General features: G+C 39.1%; 1 protein-coding gene across 4 annotated transcripts in view; it reads right to left on the bottom strand.

Moving 5' to 3' along the window:
• Positions 1-16,388, bottom strand: part of tpk1 (thiamin pyrophosphokinase 1) — a 130,724-nt gene that overhangs the window by 54,306 nt on the left and 60,030 nt on the right. For all 4 annotated transcript variants that reach the window (XM_061921962.1, XM_061921964.1, XM_061921965.1 and 1 more), the window contains one exon: positions 13,021-13,167. In XM_061921962.1, the coding sequence (XP_061777946.1) occupies positions 13,021-13,167 (147 nt within the window). The remainder of the gene's footprint in view (positions 1-13,020; positions 13,168-16,388) is intronic.

The following is a 16,388-nucleotide window of genomic DNA, read 5'->3' as shown; positions in this document are numbered from 1 at the left end:
GTATGAAAAAAGTAGCTGCATATAGTCCAGAATCGACGGTAATTAGAATTATGCAAGCAAGTGATTGAAGCTGCAATCCTAATCTTTGGCAATCTTTTTACATGTCTGTCACCACGTTTCCGTGCACTATTGTGCGTTCAAACCCCGGCCGAGTCACACCAAAGACTATACGAATAGGACCCATTACCACTCTGCTTGGCACGCTAGCCTCTGGTGAGGGCGGTCGCACTCTCCCTTCCCTCCCTCCCTGCTTGCTCTCTTTGTCTTTGTCCTTGTCTGAACTTTTTTAAAAGCCTCTTTCTTTGCGCTGTCCTCTAATCCAAATTTCAATATGAATATGATCAGCTGGACTCTTGACGCAATTGACATAGTCTTTTAGACAAGAAAAAGAGGTTTGGGGGAGCCTGGCTGCCCTGATGGAACCATCGCTGCGGGTTACGTGAGGGACTCCTGGAACACATGGAGGATCATGTGCCTCTTTGCCCTTTCCATCGAGGACGTCGAAGACATCTACCTATTTGGAGCTGTGATCGCGGGGCACTTGCTGATTGGGCTGGGTATTGCTCTGGTGTATCGACAAATTCGGAAGACGATGGCAGCTACTCAAAGGGCCCAACGGCTGTTCAACGCAATGGAAGGAGTGGGTCGAGCTGTGGGAACACAGACTGGAGCGATTTCTGAGTTGAATCGCAAAATGGATCTCATCTTGGAAAAGTTTGCCGAAAATGAATAATTAATTGGAATCGAAGAAAATCCAGCATGGACAACAGAGGATATAAGTCACTATTTTGTCTTCTCGAAGAAAAACAACTTTTTATCTACGATTTGGACTCCCTGAATGGCTTTGACAAGGGAACAGGCTGTTCTGAAGAAAATCTCCTAAAGACTCCTCAAACATAGACGCTTTTGACCTTCCTTTTTGTCAACAACATCTCTAGCCGAATTTTATCGGCCTCAGTCTTACAAAAACATTCATCATCTCTCCCAAGTTAATTGGGCATATAAACACGCATAATCCCCACCCTTGAAATCACCGCCTTCACCGCCGCTTAATTCCTCTGGGGCTGTGGATGGCTGAGCGGCGCTATAGAGCGACACCGGGCCTCCTCAAACCCACCCCTCCCTCTGTTGCAAGTTGGTGTGATATAAGTATGTTTAATGTGTGCCATGCTATGTGAGGTTTTTTCCTTGGACTCAGTCTAGACCCCTCCTGAGGGTCTAGACTTAGACTGATATTTTTTTTACCCCCCCTTCTCCTAATGTCACCCTTTTCTCATCTTTTTAAGGAGCGCTGCAAGGGGCTGATCCGTCGGCGGTCTCGTCTTGTCCCCTCCCTGTAAGGTATGTCTGGTGTTAGGGGGACTGTGCCGAAAATGTAATTTCAGTTCTGATGCGTCTTGTACATGTTGGAATGGACAAATAAAGGATTTATTCTTCTTCTTCTTCTTCAAGGGTTGGAATTGGGTGTTAAATTACCAAAAATTATTACCGGGCGCAGCTGCTGCTCTCTGCTCCCCTCAACTCCCGGGGGTCATCAAGGGTGATGGGTCAAATAAAGTTAAAGTTAAAATACCAATGATTGTCACGCACACACTAGATGTGGTGAAATTTGTCCTCTGCATTTGACCCATCCCCTTGATTAGCCCCTGGAAAGTGAGGGGAGCAGTGGGGAGCAGTGGGGAGCAGTGGGGAGCAGAGGGCAGCAGCGGTGCCACGCCCGGGAATCATTTATGGTGATTTAACCCCCAATTCCAACCCTTGATGCTGAGTGCCAGGCGGGGAGGCAATGGGTCCCAATTTTATAGTCTTTGGTATGACTCAGCCGGGGTTTGAACTCACAACCTACGTATCTCAGGGTGGACACTCTAACCACTAGGCCACTGAGAATAATTCCGCCACACCTAGTGTGTGTGTGTGACAATCATCGGTACTTTAACTTTGACTTAATTTAATTAGTCTGATTTCTCAAATAGTTTGTTTTTTTGAATTTTCACACTTACATGTGAAGTCCAAGTGTCCATGCACACTCACTAGTGAGAGTATAGGTCATATGCCATATGCCTCCCGTACACGAGGGGCCGCTTATTTCATTTTAGCGCGGACAAATGATCCTGACAACTTTTTTTCAGTGATGTCTGCTGTAATATTGGCACAGATTACAAATATTACATCTCTCATGGCTTTACTGGTGTTAAATAGCAGACAGCATTAAGAAATTAGCTTGGACTGCGCTACAAACATGACGCTACTGCCAAGAATGTATCAGGGTAGATGAAGGTCCAAAGAACAGGAATAACCACTGGCAAAATGTTTTCAAAGGAATTTGTGGTCGAAAAATCATGGAAACAAAGATTTTAAATGTCTCTGAGTTAATTCAAAAGCCTCTGTGGATTGATTGAAGGAGTTTTAAATCCGAAGGAAAAAAACAGTTTGTGCCAAGACTGATACTTTTCTAGATGAAGGCCAGTTGTGTGGAATACAAAGTTATTATTAATAAGTTTGGAGTGCACAAATGCAGAGTGAAGAGGTTTGTGTACACTTTATTACCGTATTTTTCGGACTATAAGTCGCATATTTTTCATAGTTTGGCCAGGGGTCCGACTTCTACTCAGGAGCGACTTATGTGTGAAATTATTAACACATTACCGTAAAAAAGCAAATAATATTATTTAGCTCATTCACGTAAGAGACTAAACGTATAAGATTTCAAGGGATTTAACGATTAGGAGTGACAGATTGTTTGGTAAACGTAGAGCATGTTCTATATGTTATAGTTATTTGAATGTCTCTTACCATAATATGTTACGTTAACATACCAGGCACGTTCTCAGTTGGTTATTTATGCGTCATATAATGTCAAATAACAGGTGCGACATATACTCCGGAGCGACTTATACTTAAAAATACGGTATATAGTTTATTGTATTATTTATTAAAATTTACCTAATTCTTTAATCTGTAATCTCATTTGTATTGTTTTCGGGAATCTGAATTAAGCCAACATTTCTTTAGCTACCTTCTAACTTAAAGTTTAAGTACCACTGATAGTCACACACACACGAGGTGTGGTGAAATTACCCCTCATAACAATAGTTGCTATGTTTTTATTGAATGGTATCTGCTTCAGGAATGTTTGCCACGCGTTAGAATTGGCGCATGCGCGATACAAAGGGTCCTCTCCTGCCACACACAACCCTTCCTGAGATCTGGTTTCCAAACGCGCAACACAGTGTGTTAAATCCGATTTTTTTTTTTTAAAACAAAACACCATTGGGGCTTATTTAGAGCCAAACTATTTGAGAAACCGAACTAATTTACTGCATGGATATGTGCTACTGGTGTGCATGCAGTGATATGACCAAGTAGAAACACATTTGTCTGTAACTTCCGCTTTTCTTCTCTCTATAGTCACCACTAGTTGGCCCCTAGCGCCCACTTATGTTCAGCGTGTCACTGTTGAAGCCATAACATTTTGCGCCAATTCCACTCTTAATTGCGATGATGAATTGTATCATTTGTTTATAAAATTGTTTTAAGAACACCGCTTCATATTATATGTAGCCTTTTTAACATTAAAGAAAACAAAAAAGGAATACAGATGAAATATAGGTTGCTTGCTTCCTGCTGTGTCTGTTTTCTCATGCTTGCTTGCTACTTTATTTGCTTTTTAATAATTCTACAAGTCTTGGATTAAGTTTATTTCTTTCCTTTTAAGTGGAGCAAGATGCTATGAATCATTTGTGTGGTTTTTATTTAAGTTTTATGCCTTTAACAAACCATCTGACAAGTCAGGGGCAACAACTTACCATAAATTGATTAATGTGGAACAGGACTTAAACAAGTTGAAAAACTTATTCGGTGTTACCATTTAGTGCTCATTTGTGCGGAATATGTACTGTACTATGCAATCTACTAGAAAAAGTTTCAATCAATCAAAACTCTCTCAACATTGACTAAAGGAGTAACTCAAACAGTCAGCTCCTGTGAAAGTGTTAAAAGCAATGATTTTTTGCACAAAATATTGTGGCTAATGATTTGATAATTACTAAGAGTGCTTTTTCAAATGTGAATGTTAACAATGCTGCTTTATCAGATCATGTCTGTGTTTTTCTTTGACTTGTCTGTTAAACCCAAACCAGCAGTTGGGTCTGCAGTTGTTTGGAGAAGACTCATAAATGACAGCATACAGGCATAGTTTGTGGAAATTAATAGGTTTGAAAACACCCCATATGCTAATGTTGATTTGTTGAACTCATATACATCAAGTTTTGTAAATGTTTTGGACACCATTAATACTGTCAAGGGTAAGTGAAGTGAAGTGAATTTTATTTATATAGCGCTTTTTCTCAAGTGACTCAAAGGGCTTTACATAGTGAAACCCAATATCTAAGTTACATTCAAACCAGTGTGGGTGGCACTGGGAGCAGGTGGGTAAAGTGTCTTGCCCAAGGACACAACGGCAGTGACTAGGATGGTGGAAGCGGGAATCGAACCTGCAACCCTCAAATTGCTGGCACGGCCACTCCACCAACCGAGCTAAACCGGTAGAATGGTTAAAAGTAGGCAAAAGGCGCCATGAGGAAATGAAGACTCGGTCTGGATGCAGAAAAGGGAGTGCCGCAGGGCCGAACAAAAATGGCTCCAAACTCATTATGTTATTTACAAAGAAAGGCTAAATGTGTTCAACCAGACCTTGCGTCAAAAAAGGAAAAAATATTTTTCTGAAATCATCACAAACTGTACTATCAACCCTTGTCCTGTTTGTAAACAGATTACCAAACCCTACAATTTCACTTCAAGTAGAACTCATGTCCACACCAAAGTGCACTGAGTTGGCAATGTTCTTTCATGATAAACTACAAGGCAATAATGGCTTTCTCTACAGACTAAATAGCTACTGCGCAGCCAGCTATTCAACTAGAGCTGGCACATTTCTCTCCTGTCACTGACAAAACAGTTGAACAAATAAGTTACAGTTTGAGTCCATCAACATGCTGCCCATTAGATTTCTAAAGTCTGTGCTGATCAGTTTGTTACTATAATTCGCTCCTTTAGTTAACTTCATACTGAAACATTTCCAACGGCCTTAAACATTGCTGTCTCCAAGTCCCTTCTAAAGAAGGGTCGTCTTGATGCCACAGTACAGAAAAATTATCGGCCCATATCAAACTTGCCATTTTTGGGCAAAGTCATGGCAAAAAATTGTACACTCACAGCTTTGTCACTTTTTCCTGTTTAACATGTTTGATACTTTCCAATTAGGCTTTAGGCCTAATCACAGCACTGAAACAACTGATCAAGGTGACAAATGATATTTGCCTGAACACAGTTGCAGGAAAAGTCTGAGTCTTTGTTCTGCTGGACCTAAGTGCTGCCTTAGACACAGTTGACCATACTATCTTAATACAGAGGTTAGAAAACTGGGTGGGAATATAAGGAACTGTTCTTAACTGGTTCGAGGCCTATCCCGATCACAATACCTACTTTGTTGAAATTGGTAACTGTGTCTCTGAACAAATGGCTATGGTCTGTGTAGTTCCTCAGGGCTCGATTTTGGGACACACCCCGGTACATGAGAAGAACTGTATTAGTGTAGCAAAAGTCATATGTAAAACGACAACCAATTAAGGAGAATTCCTGCTTCACACAAATTCGAACACAGACCTTTTTTTTTTACATGCACACGGTTCGAAATACAGGTACAGACTTTTCGTACATGTACAAAAAAATCAAAATACAAACACAAATTAGAACAATGACACTGTCTGATTACAAACACACATTTGCAAATTGTTTGAGACAAAAATACTTTCATAAAAATGGTGTACTAAGAATCTGACCAATCACAATCTACAAACCCCCTCCCAGCAATTGAGTCCAAACAAAGTTTGCCATAGTGTATCTCAAAACTATGCCGTTCTTTACACTAACTCAAGCCTCTTGGTGACAGCCAATTAGTGCAGCCTATTTTGCCTCAATTGCTTAAAGATGCAATTACTCAGTTTCACACAATAGATCCATTTCTTAACGATTGATTAATCGATATGGCCCTTGTAACCACATCAATTACATTTCTACTGTAACTTTAACAACTAGTGTTGGGTTTTTCAAAGGTCGCGCTCACCTTCATGTACAGGCGTTTGCGTTCATCAGTCGCCGGCGAATTGGCGGCGCGTTGACAAATGAGCTTAATTTACCCACACTGAAGTAAGATTAATTGGAGGTGTCGAGGTATGAAGCAGCAAATGACAACGCGCCTTTGGAATAATGACAACCGCTAGGGAGGGAGTGCAAGAGAGAGAGAGGGAGAGAGAGAGAGGTAGGATTACACAGGTTCATCAGGAAGTGTGGCAGTCTACCGTTAAGATCTTGGAAGTAAACAACATGACAGAAAAGGGGGAAATAGGATTGAGGCAAACAAAAAAGGGGAGAGTGGGCCCGCTAATGGGTGGCTGCTAGGCCCACTTGTAAAGTCAATCAACCGGGGGATGTGAGGACGTGTCTGGCATAGAGGAAGCGTCAAACAAGGCTCACTTCATCTCACACAGAACAGCAAAGTGGGCCACCATAAGAGCACACAAGTGTGAATGCTCTTGATTATTTAACAGAGCGAGGGGAAGGAAGAAGCCGAACAAAGAAAGTGAAGATTTCTGAGGCTAAGCAGTCAACTTTCACGTTGGTTGGTTGCAGTTGACAACAGTCTACTCTTTTTAACGAAATCATCACTAATTTGCAAAGATAGATACAACCATATATGTGAGGACTGGTGGGCATGGTAATGCCAGGTTTGTCCCTCCGTGGATGCGTTGACATGAACACAACAAAGGTAGGCTCTTAAAATATTTATTTAACAAAAAGAGAGCTCTGAACAGAAATACTGGAGCTAATAAAAAAGGCAAACCAAAAACGCTAGTATGAAAACTAGGAAGTAAAAATAGACAAACTAAAATAGCACGTCGGCACAAAAGAGAAAACAAATCATCAGTATGTAAACCGGACAAAACAAGTGGCTTAGCGTGAGAAGCTAGCGAGAATAGAAATACTTGCGTGAAAGCAAATGATCAAAATCCAGACGTACAGTGGCGTGAAAGCAAACTATGAACCCAGACCGAAGGAACAAAGAAGACTGGCTTAAATAGGAGGGTGATAATTAGTAGCAGGTGTGCGGGGCGAGACTAGCAGGTGGACAGATGAGTGACCATGGTGATAAAGCAAACAGGAAATAAGGAGTCGGAGAAATATACAAAATGGAAAAATTAATAGTGTAGATCTGAGCAGCAGATCGCAACAATTTATACAGAATGTGTCGACATGCTTATTTTTGTGCCCAAGTTCATTCATTCTTGAGTACCGTAATCAATTTGTGCCACGGTTAACTTAACTTTTTAAATCGGACTTAGTTTCAATCAGGTTTTGGCAGTTTAAATTGCTAAAATGAGAGAGGTGGTGTGTGAGTGCTCTAATGTGTATGGCGATTCATGGGAAGTAAAAAAAAAATCTTTAAAATGACAAGCTAAAAGTGCAACTTCAATAATGACATAGATTTATCAAAAAAGTAGTGATGGTTATGGCAAGCAAAAAATCCTTGTTTATTTTAACTATTTTCCATGAAAACACATCTAAGCTTTACAGTGTGTTTTATCCAATTACTCAATTAAGCAACAAACTAATAGACTTGTTAGCAGATGCCTAATTAAATTGAAAATAAATCCGAATGTCAAATGGGGAAACTATTAAAAGTCAGTTCGTAGTGCTGGAAGGAATACTACTGAATAGGGCAGGGCAATATGGCCTTTTTTTTAATATCTCGATATTTTTAGGCCATATCGCAAGACACGATATACATCTCGATATTTTGCCTTAGCCTTGAATTAACACTTGATACATATAATCACAGCAGTATGATGATTCTATGTGTCTACATTAAAACATTCTTGTTCATCGTAGTGCTGGAAGGAATACTACTGAATAGGGCTGGGCAATATGGCCTTTTTTTTAATATCTCGATATTTTTAGGCCATATCACGAGACACTATATACATCTCGATATTTTGCCTTCGCCTTGAATTAACACTTGATACATATAATCACAGCAGTATGATGATTCCATGTGTCCACATTAAAACATTCTTGTTCATACTGCATTAATATATGCTTGTTTTAAACTTTCATGCAGAGAGGGAAATCACAACTAAGTCAATTGACCAAAACTGTATTTATTAAACAGTTATCTATTAATGTTATTACTATTAACTATCTATTAATCAATTATGTATAATCATTAAAGTACAATCTATCTATCTATCTATCTATCCATCCATCCATCCATCCATCCATCCATCCATCCATCCATCCATCTATCTATCTATTAAGCAGTGGCACAAACATTCATGTCATTTCCAAAACAGAAAGTGCAAGATTGTCAGAGACATTATAAAACAAGCTATTAGTGTACTTTTGTGCATGATGTCACACAAGATATTTCAATAACTGTCAAATAAAAAAGAGCTGCATAATAAGAAATTAAATATGAATGGAGAGAGATGTTGACATGCGGAGTATCAATCAATCAATGTTTATCAATCAATGTTTATTTATATAGCCCCAAATCACAAATGTCTAAAAGGACTGCACAAATCATTACGACTACAACATCCTCGGAAGAACCCACAAAAGGGCAAAGAAAACTCACACCCAGTGGGCAGGGAGAATTCATATCCAGTGGGACGCCAGTGACAATGCTGACTATGAGAAACCTTGGAGAGGACCTCAGATGTGGGCAACCCCCCCCCCCTCTAGGGGACCGAAAGCAATGGATGTCGAGCGGGTCTAACATGATACTGTGGAAGTTCAATCCATAGTGGCTCCAACACAGCCGCGAGAGTTCAGTTCAAAGCGGATCCAAGACAGCAGCGAGAGTCCCGTCCACAGGAGACCATCTCAAGCGGAGGCGGATCAGCAGCGTAGAGATGAAGAGTAAGCACTCTTCATTCTCTAGCGGGTGACTTTTCAAATGATGCTACATATTAGCAGTAACGCTACTTTGTGTAGCAATGCTTGTGCCCCGCACTTGACAAATTAAAGTTGTCTATTCGACATATTCCCACTTGAAGTCAAACCAACGCCCGACGATGGACCCCCTGCTGTTTTTCTTGGGAATTCATTCTTCCTTCATTTGTTACCAGATTCACACCTTCTTTCTCTCGTATTACCACTCGCACCACAGCTAACGTTACCCATGCTGCTACCTCTCTGCTCCGCGAGGGCGTATACGTATGTGACGTATGACGTGACAGTATGTGACGTATATAAGAAGGCGCGCTTGCGGTCTGTGAGTAGCAGAGACACGAACGAGTGGGAAGAGCCTGTAGTGTAATGCCAGCAGCTAAAAGCAACTGCGTGAGAACGTATACTCGAATATCATGATATAGTCATTTTCTACATCGCACAGAGACAAAACCTACCCTAATACTGAATTGCATGAATCTTTTTATTTAAGTCTAAGATTGTTTTCATTGTATGTTTTGTTTTATATTACCACTTAGAGAACACAATTGTACTTTTGTCTTTTCAGTAAATGTTTGCTACATTTTTGATGTAACTCAATTATGAGTTTTCCTAAGAGTTTTTTTTCCATGTTAAATTTACATTTTAAAATGTATTTATGTATGTATACATACATGCATAGATACATATATATATATATATATATATATATATATATATATATATATATATATATATATATATATATATATATATATATATATATATAGGTCCATCCATTCATTTTCTACCGCTTATTCCCTTTTGGGGTCGCGGGGGGCGCTGGGGCCTATCTCAGCTACAATCGGGCGGAAGGCGGGGTACACCCTGGACAAGTCGCCACCTCATCGCAGGGCCAATATATATATATATATATATATATATATATATATATATACACATATACATACGCGATCATGGTCAAAAGTTTACATACACTTGTAAAGAACGTAACATAATGTCTTTCTTGAGTTTCCAATAATTTCTACAACTCTTCTTTTTTTGTGATAGAGTGATTGGAGCATATACTTGTTCATGAAGTTTGGTGATTTTATGAATTTATTATGGGTCTACTGAAAATGTGACCAAATCTGCTGGGTCAAAAGTGGTAAAGGAATGGCTAAATCAGGCTAAAATTAAGGTTTTAGAATGGCTTTCCCAAAGTCCTGACTTAAACGTGTGGACAATGCTGAAGAAACAAGTCCATGTCAGAAAACCAATACATGTATCAGAACTGCACCAATTTTGTAAAGAGGAGTGGTCAAAAATTCAACCAGAAGCTTGTGGATGGCTACCAAAAGTGTCTTATTGCAGTGAAACTTGCCAAGGGTCATGTAACCAAATATTTAAATTGCTGTATGTATACTTTTGACCCAGCAAATTTGGTCACTTTTTCAGTAGACCCATAATAAATTCATAAAATAACCAAACTTCATGAACAAATATATGCTCCAATCACTCTATCACAAAAAATAAGAGTTGTAGAAGTTATTGGAAACTCGAGGCCGCCATGATAGAGCGGCCGTGCCAGCAACTTGAGGGTTGCAGGTTAGATTCCCGCTTCCGCCATCCTAGTCAATGCCGTTGTGTCCTTGGGCAAGACACTTTACCCACCTGCTCCCAGTGCCACCCACACTGGTTTAAATGTAACTTAGATATTGGGTGTCACTATGTAAAGCGCTTTGAGTCACTTGAGAAAAGCGCTATATAAATATAATTCACTTCACTTCTTTACATGTGTAGTAAACTTTTGACCGTGAGCACACATACTTGTTAGGGTCTTATCTGTCATTGACACATTTCACAATGTTTTAACTTGAAAGATTTTGAATCACAAGAAAGGACAATGTAGCTGTATTTGTTTGACCACTTGGTCATTTATCAATAGTGCATGACAGTAACAACAGAACCAGTGTTGTCATTCGGGTCGGCAGCAAACTGCAAAGCCAGCATCAATACCGTAGATCAGTGGTTCTCAAATGGGGGTACGTGTACCCCTGAGGGTACTTGAAGGTATGTCAAGGGGTACATGAAATAAAAAATAAAAACATTCTAGAAATAGCAACAATTCAAAAGTCCTTTATAAATATATTTATTGAATAATACTTCAACAAAATATGAATGTAAGTTCATAAACTGTGAAAAGAAATGCAACAATGCAATATTCAGTGTTGACAGCTAGATTTTTTTGTGGACATGTTCCATAAATATTGATGTTAAAGATTTATTTTTCTTTAGAAGAAATGTTTAGAATTAAGTTCATGAATCCAGATGGATCTCTATTACCATCCCCAAAGAGGGCACTTTAAAGGGGAACATTATCACCAAACCTATGCAAGCGTCAATATATACCTTGATGTTGCAGAAAAAATACCATGTATTTTTTTAACCGATTTTCGAACTCTAAATGGGTGAATTTTGGCAAATTAAACGCCTTTCTGTTTATCGGTCTTTTAGCGATGACGTCAGAACGTGACGTCACCAAGGTAACACACCCGTCATATTCATTTTCACATTACAAACACCGGGTCTCAGCTCTGTTATTTTCCGTTTTTTCGACTATTTTTTGGAACCTTGGAGACATCATGCCTCGTCGGTGTGTTGTCGGAGGGTGTAACAACACTAACAGGGAGGAATTCACGTTGCACCACTGGCAAGAAATCTGCCGCCAGACCCCCATTGAATTTGCCAGAGTGTCTGCACATTTTACCGGCGATGCTAAGACAGACATGGCACAGAGATGTATGGATAACCTGCAGATGCATTTGCAACGATTAAGTCAACGAAATCACAAAAGTGAGTTTTGTTGATGTTGTTGACTTATGTGCTAATCAGACATATTTGGTCACGGCATGACTGCCAGCTAATCGATGCTAACATGCTATTTACGCTAGCTGTATGTACATTTGAAACTAGATACCCAGATTTAATGCGAAACAAACACTTACCAATCGACGGATTTAAGTTGCTCCAGTGTCACAAGATGCGAAAGTCCTGATCGTTTGGTCCGCACATTTTACCGGCGATGCTAATAAGGCGGCCATGCTATGGGCCACTTCATTAGGTACACCCACGCTATGGCCGAATAGCGTCAATAGCTATTCGCTCAATACCTTCAATTTCTTCTTCAATTTCGTTTTCGCTATCTGCCTCCATACTCCGACCATCTGTTTCAATAAATGCGTAATCTGTTGAATCGCTTAAGCCGCTGAAATCCGAGTCTGAATCCGAGCTAATGTCGCTATATCTTGCTGTGGTAACCACCATGTTGTTTGTATTGGCAGCCCTGTATGACGTCACAGGGAAACGGATAGTGGTTTCGAAGATAGCGAAGATAAGGCACTTTAAAGCTTTATTTAGGGATATTCCGGGACCGGTAAAATTTTGAAAAAAAATTCAAAAAATACAACAAGCCACTGGGAACTGATTTTTATTGTTTTTAACCCTTTTAAAATTGTGATAATGTTCCCCTTTAAGTTGACGATTACTTCTATGTGTAGAAATCTTGTTTTATAATTGAATCACTTGTTTATTTTTCAACAAGCTTTTTTTCTCAAATAGTTCAAGAAATACCACTACCAATTAGCAATATTTTGCATTGTTATACTATTTAGTGAATCAGAAACTGACGACATAGTGCTGAATTTTACTTCTTTATCTCTTTTTTTCAACCAAAATTGCTTTGCTCTGATTAGGGGGTACTTGAATTAAAAAAATGTTCACAGGGGGTACATCACTGAAAAAAGGTTGAGAACCACTGCCGTAGATGAGTTGATTGTAAACAATACAGTAAGCGTAACACACATGAGTCAATGCAGATATTGCCATCTTGTTGTCACATTCATTATTCCCTGAATAAATCTGGGGTTTATCTACAGCCACAGTTTTCTTTACTTTAGAGACCGCATGCACCCAGTGACTATAGGCGTTTCAACCTAATGGAGGATCATTTAGCACTTGTAGTACTATACTCACAGGTCTAAGTAGGTAGGCCAGGTTTGTCTCCTGGATGACCAACAATGGGAGCTGTGTCATGGACAGAGCATGATGGAGGGTCTCAACAGTAGCCATCGTCTGGTCAAATCTGCCCCCCAGCCCGCCCAGTGTCACGATGGCATCCACCTGCACACATAGAACATGTATTTAAAATAGGACATTCAATCTCTCAAAGTTTCAGAAAAGGCTATATGTTGCTGAAAAGCACTGTAAAAAGTGCAGCCTGTATGATCAAAGAAGTGCAACGACAGGCATTCACAAAACAGAGATATCGGGCTGAATTTAGGTCATCACCATTAAAGTCCTATAATTGAATTGCAAGCTAAAAAAAAACATAAGCTATTTTTCTGCAGCAAACTGCAACTCTTTCACATCTCAGCAATTACATCCCTAAACAAAGTCCCCTGCGCGGTTAAGTCACGCCAGTGCTGACAGCCTTTAAAACCCAACAGAGTTAAGAGGGCAGAGGCGCTGTCAGATGTTGACAGGCTGCACCAAATCTGCTCAAATACCACAAGGATGTTTCCCGTGATTTATTGAGCCTCCAACCCCTGATCGCTAACAATACGGAGCAATAAATTAATTCTGTAACAAATAAATTAGTGAGCAGTTATTCATTGTTCATATACTTTACTTTAGCTGTCAACCTGGAAAAATAAGCACACATGAGGGTTGGGTCATCAAGTACCTAATAATTTGAATTGGAGTCACAAAATGTATACATCCTCCTGAAAACCAATGTCCTTTAAAATTAGACATGCATGTTTTGCAAAACAAGGCTATTTTTCCCTGTAATGTGTAACTCAAGAAACAAAAGAAATAGACCAAAAAGTAATTTCTACTGCAGAGGATGATGATTCTCTGGAGTGCATTGCCCTCTAATGACCAGGGACCTCATTTATAAAGGTTTTTGTGCACAGTCAAGTTGAGTCAAACACGGTGAAAAAATTCAATGTTGAAAAGGTAGTGTGTTCCTATGCACTCTTTGCACCATGCGAGACGATGGCGGATGGTGTCGCCACTAAATAAAGACCGTACTCACATATGAAAAATACATATGCACGATAATAAATGCATAAAAATCCTCTAATTAAAGATTTATTGTAGATGTATTAGTTAAAGCCTGAATATCAAAACATAGAGCTGCATTAACATAGTTATGTAGTGGGTCATTTAAGTGTTGTTTTTTTGATAATTTTTAATTGAATGATAAAAATTTGTAAATTCTGTAGGTCGGGACGTCCGTCATTGACTTTGTGTGAGGCCAAACAGTGGAAAGTATTTTCTTAGAACTGAAGACACATGGATTGCAGCACAATATTTTGTTAGATAAAATCATGTTATTAATTTAGGAATAATTACATTCAACTTCTGCGATGAGGTGGCGACTTGTCCAGGGTGTACGCCGCCTTCCGCCCGATTGTAGCTGAGATAGGCACCAGCGCCCCCTTGACCTCAAAAGGGAATAAGCGGTAGAAAATGGATGGATACATTTAACTTTCTAAAAAAAGAATTTACACTTTTGGAGTTTATAACACAGTGGAGTGCAAAATGTTTGGATTTTAATGCAACATATACACAGCCGCTATACAACTTATAATATTACCGCTTAAAAATTTTAACTGCACAAAAACATATGTATCGTACCAATAATATATAGAATTTTGGTCACGACAGCTTTCATACTGCTTTGCATTACTTAACAAAATAAAAATATCAAATCTGTACAAAAACAAACGGGTTACTAAAACGTGAACATGTTTTTCGTCATTTAAGCAACGGTTCTCACTCAATTGCGCTAACACCATATTGGTCAAATATTGGCATTCAAATTGCAATTATTATTATTCTTTTTTTAGATATGATGTTACTAGGCCCTCTAAAATAATTGTGAATAAATCACCTTTTTTTTTGGAGTCACCTACACTGTGTTTGTCATTGACGGTCAAACTCTTAAACTCATTACCATATTCATGAGCTAACTAGCATGACCATTTATGGCTGATTGTGGGAGGGCAGGAACTCTTCCGTGCACACTTCACTGCAGGTGTAATTTATAATGAGAAAAGTGCGTCAAAGTATGCTCATTATGAATTCAGATTTTTTTGTTTGTATGTACTGTATATTCTAAGGTTTTCTTTTACGTTGAGTTCCACGGACCATTTTACAAATGAGGCCCCCGATCTTTAAATCACTGTGTTTAAACGGAATTTTATGAAAGGTAAATGGCGTCCTCCGCACCATTGAGATGCATCTAGATACAGTATATAACAGGGTCAATGAGATGTGATAAGTATGATGAATAATAAGATGGGCTAAATTGCAAAGCATTTAGCCACCTTTATTGCTGCTTTCCAGCACAAGGCATTTTAAGGAAAGTAACCTTTTAAGGATTTACATAGAAAAGCCTGTAAACAAAGACATTTGTATTCACTAAACTTTCTTCCTGATAAAAAACTACACAGACAAGCACCAACCTTTCATAATCCCCTGATGGCATTTTTTTTTAGAATTAAATCCAACACAATATGGGATCAATTCTCAAAATCCGGCACAAAGCTGGGAGGAGGAAAACATTCCAGCGCTAATTACATGAATCTTTTAGCAGCCCAAACATGAGCAACCTGCAAATCATCCTATTCTGATTACATCTTTGCATTTAATCCATTTTTACCAGCCAGGGGATGGAAATGTGCATGGCTGCGCGTGAGGAAAAATTTTGTTTTTTTATGTAGGCTATTCAAAAAGAGTTGAACGGGGACTCAAGTTCATTGAGGATGAAGAAAAGCATAACATTTCAAAAGAGCTTGACATGAGCGACTCTCACAAGAGATTCAAGAACTAATTGTTCGGCTCCTATCTCTCCAAAACAGACAGACACAAACACAGACGATTCAAAAGCAGGGTAAATATTAGCTAGGAACAAAGTCTATGGAAGGAAGGGCACAAGTGTATCTTCTGTTCCGTGAAAAACACAGAAAGTGGCAGTCTGAATGCATAAGATGACTGTAGCGAGAGTCTTTTATCATTTTTGAGACAGAGACTGATTGTGGCACTCAAGGATGATTGGTGCAACACTTGCACACAACACAGCGCTTTAAAATATAAATATAAATATGGGATAAAACAAAGAGTGGGGCAATAAGTAGAGACTACAGGGGACATTTGACACATTGTGTCAAAACAAGCATTGGATACTCATGAATTTTCCAACAATTATATCAGATATACACATTTTTGAGTAGGTGTCGAGGCAAGTCATATACTAAATATTCCCGTTATATTGTTTCGACCCTGCAGTTTTCACAGAGCATATATTTATATCTTCATACAGACATAGCTGAAAT

This window comes from Nerophis ophidion, linkage group LG15 (genome assembly GCF_033978795.1).
Source record: "Nerophis ophidion isolate RoL-2023_Sa linkage group LG15, RoL_Noph_v1.0, whole genome shotgun sequence".
NCBI lineage: Eukaryota > Metazoa > Chordata > Actinopteri > Syngnathiformes > Syngnathidae > Nerophis > Nerophis ophidion.
The sequence above is the reverse complement of the archived record's forward strand: the minus strand, read 5'-3'. Positions and strand labels throughout refer to the sequence as shown.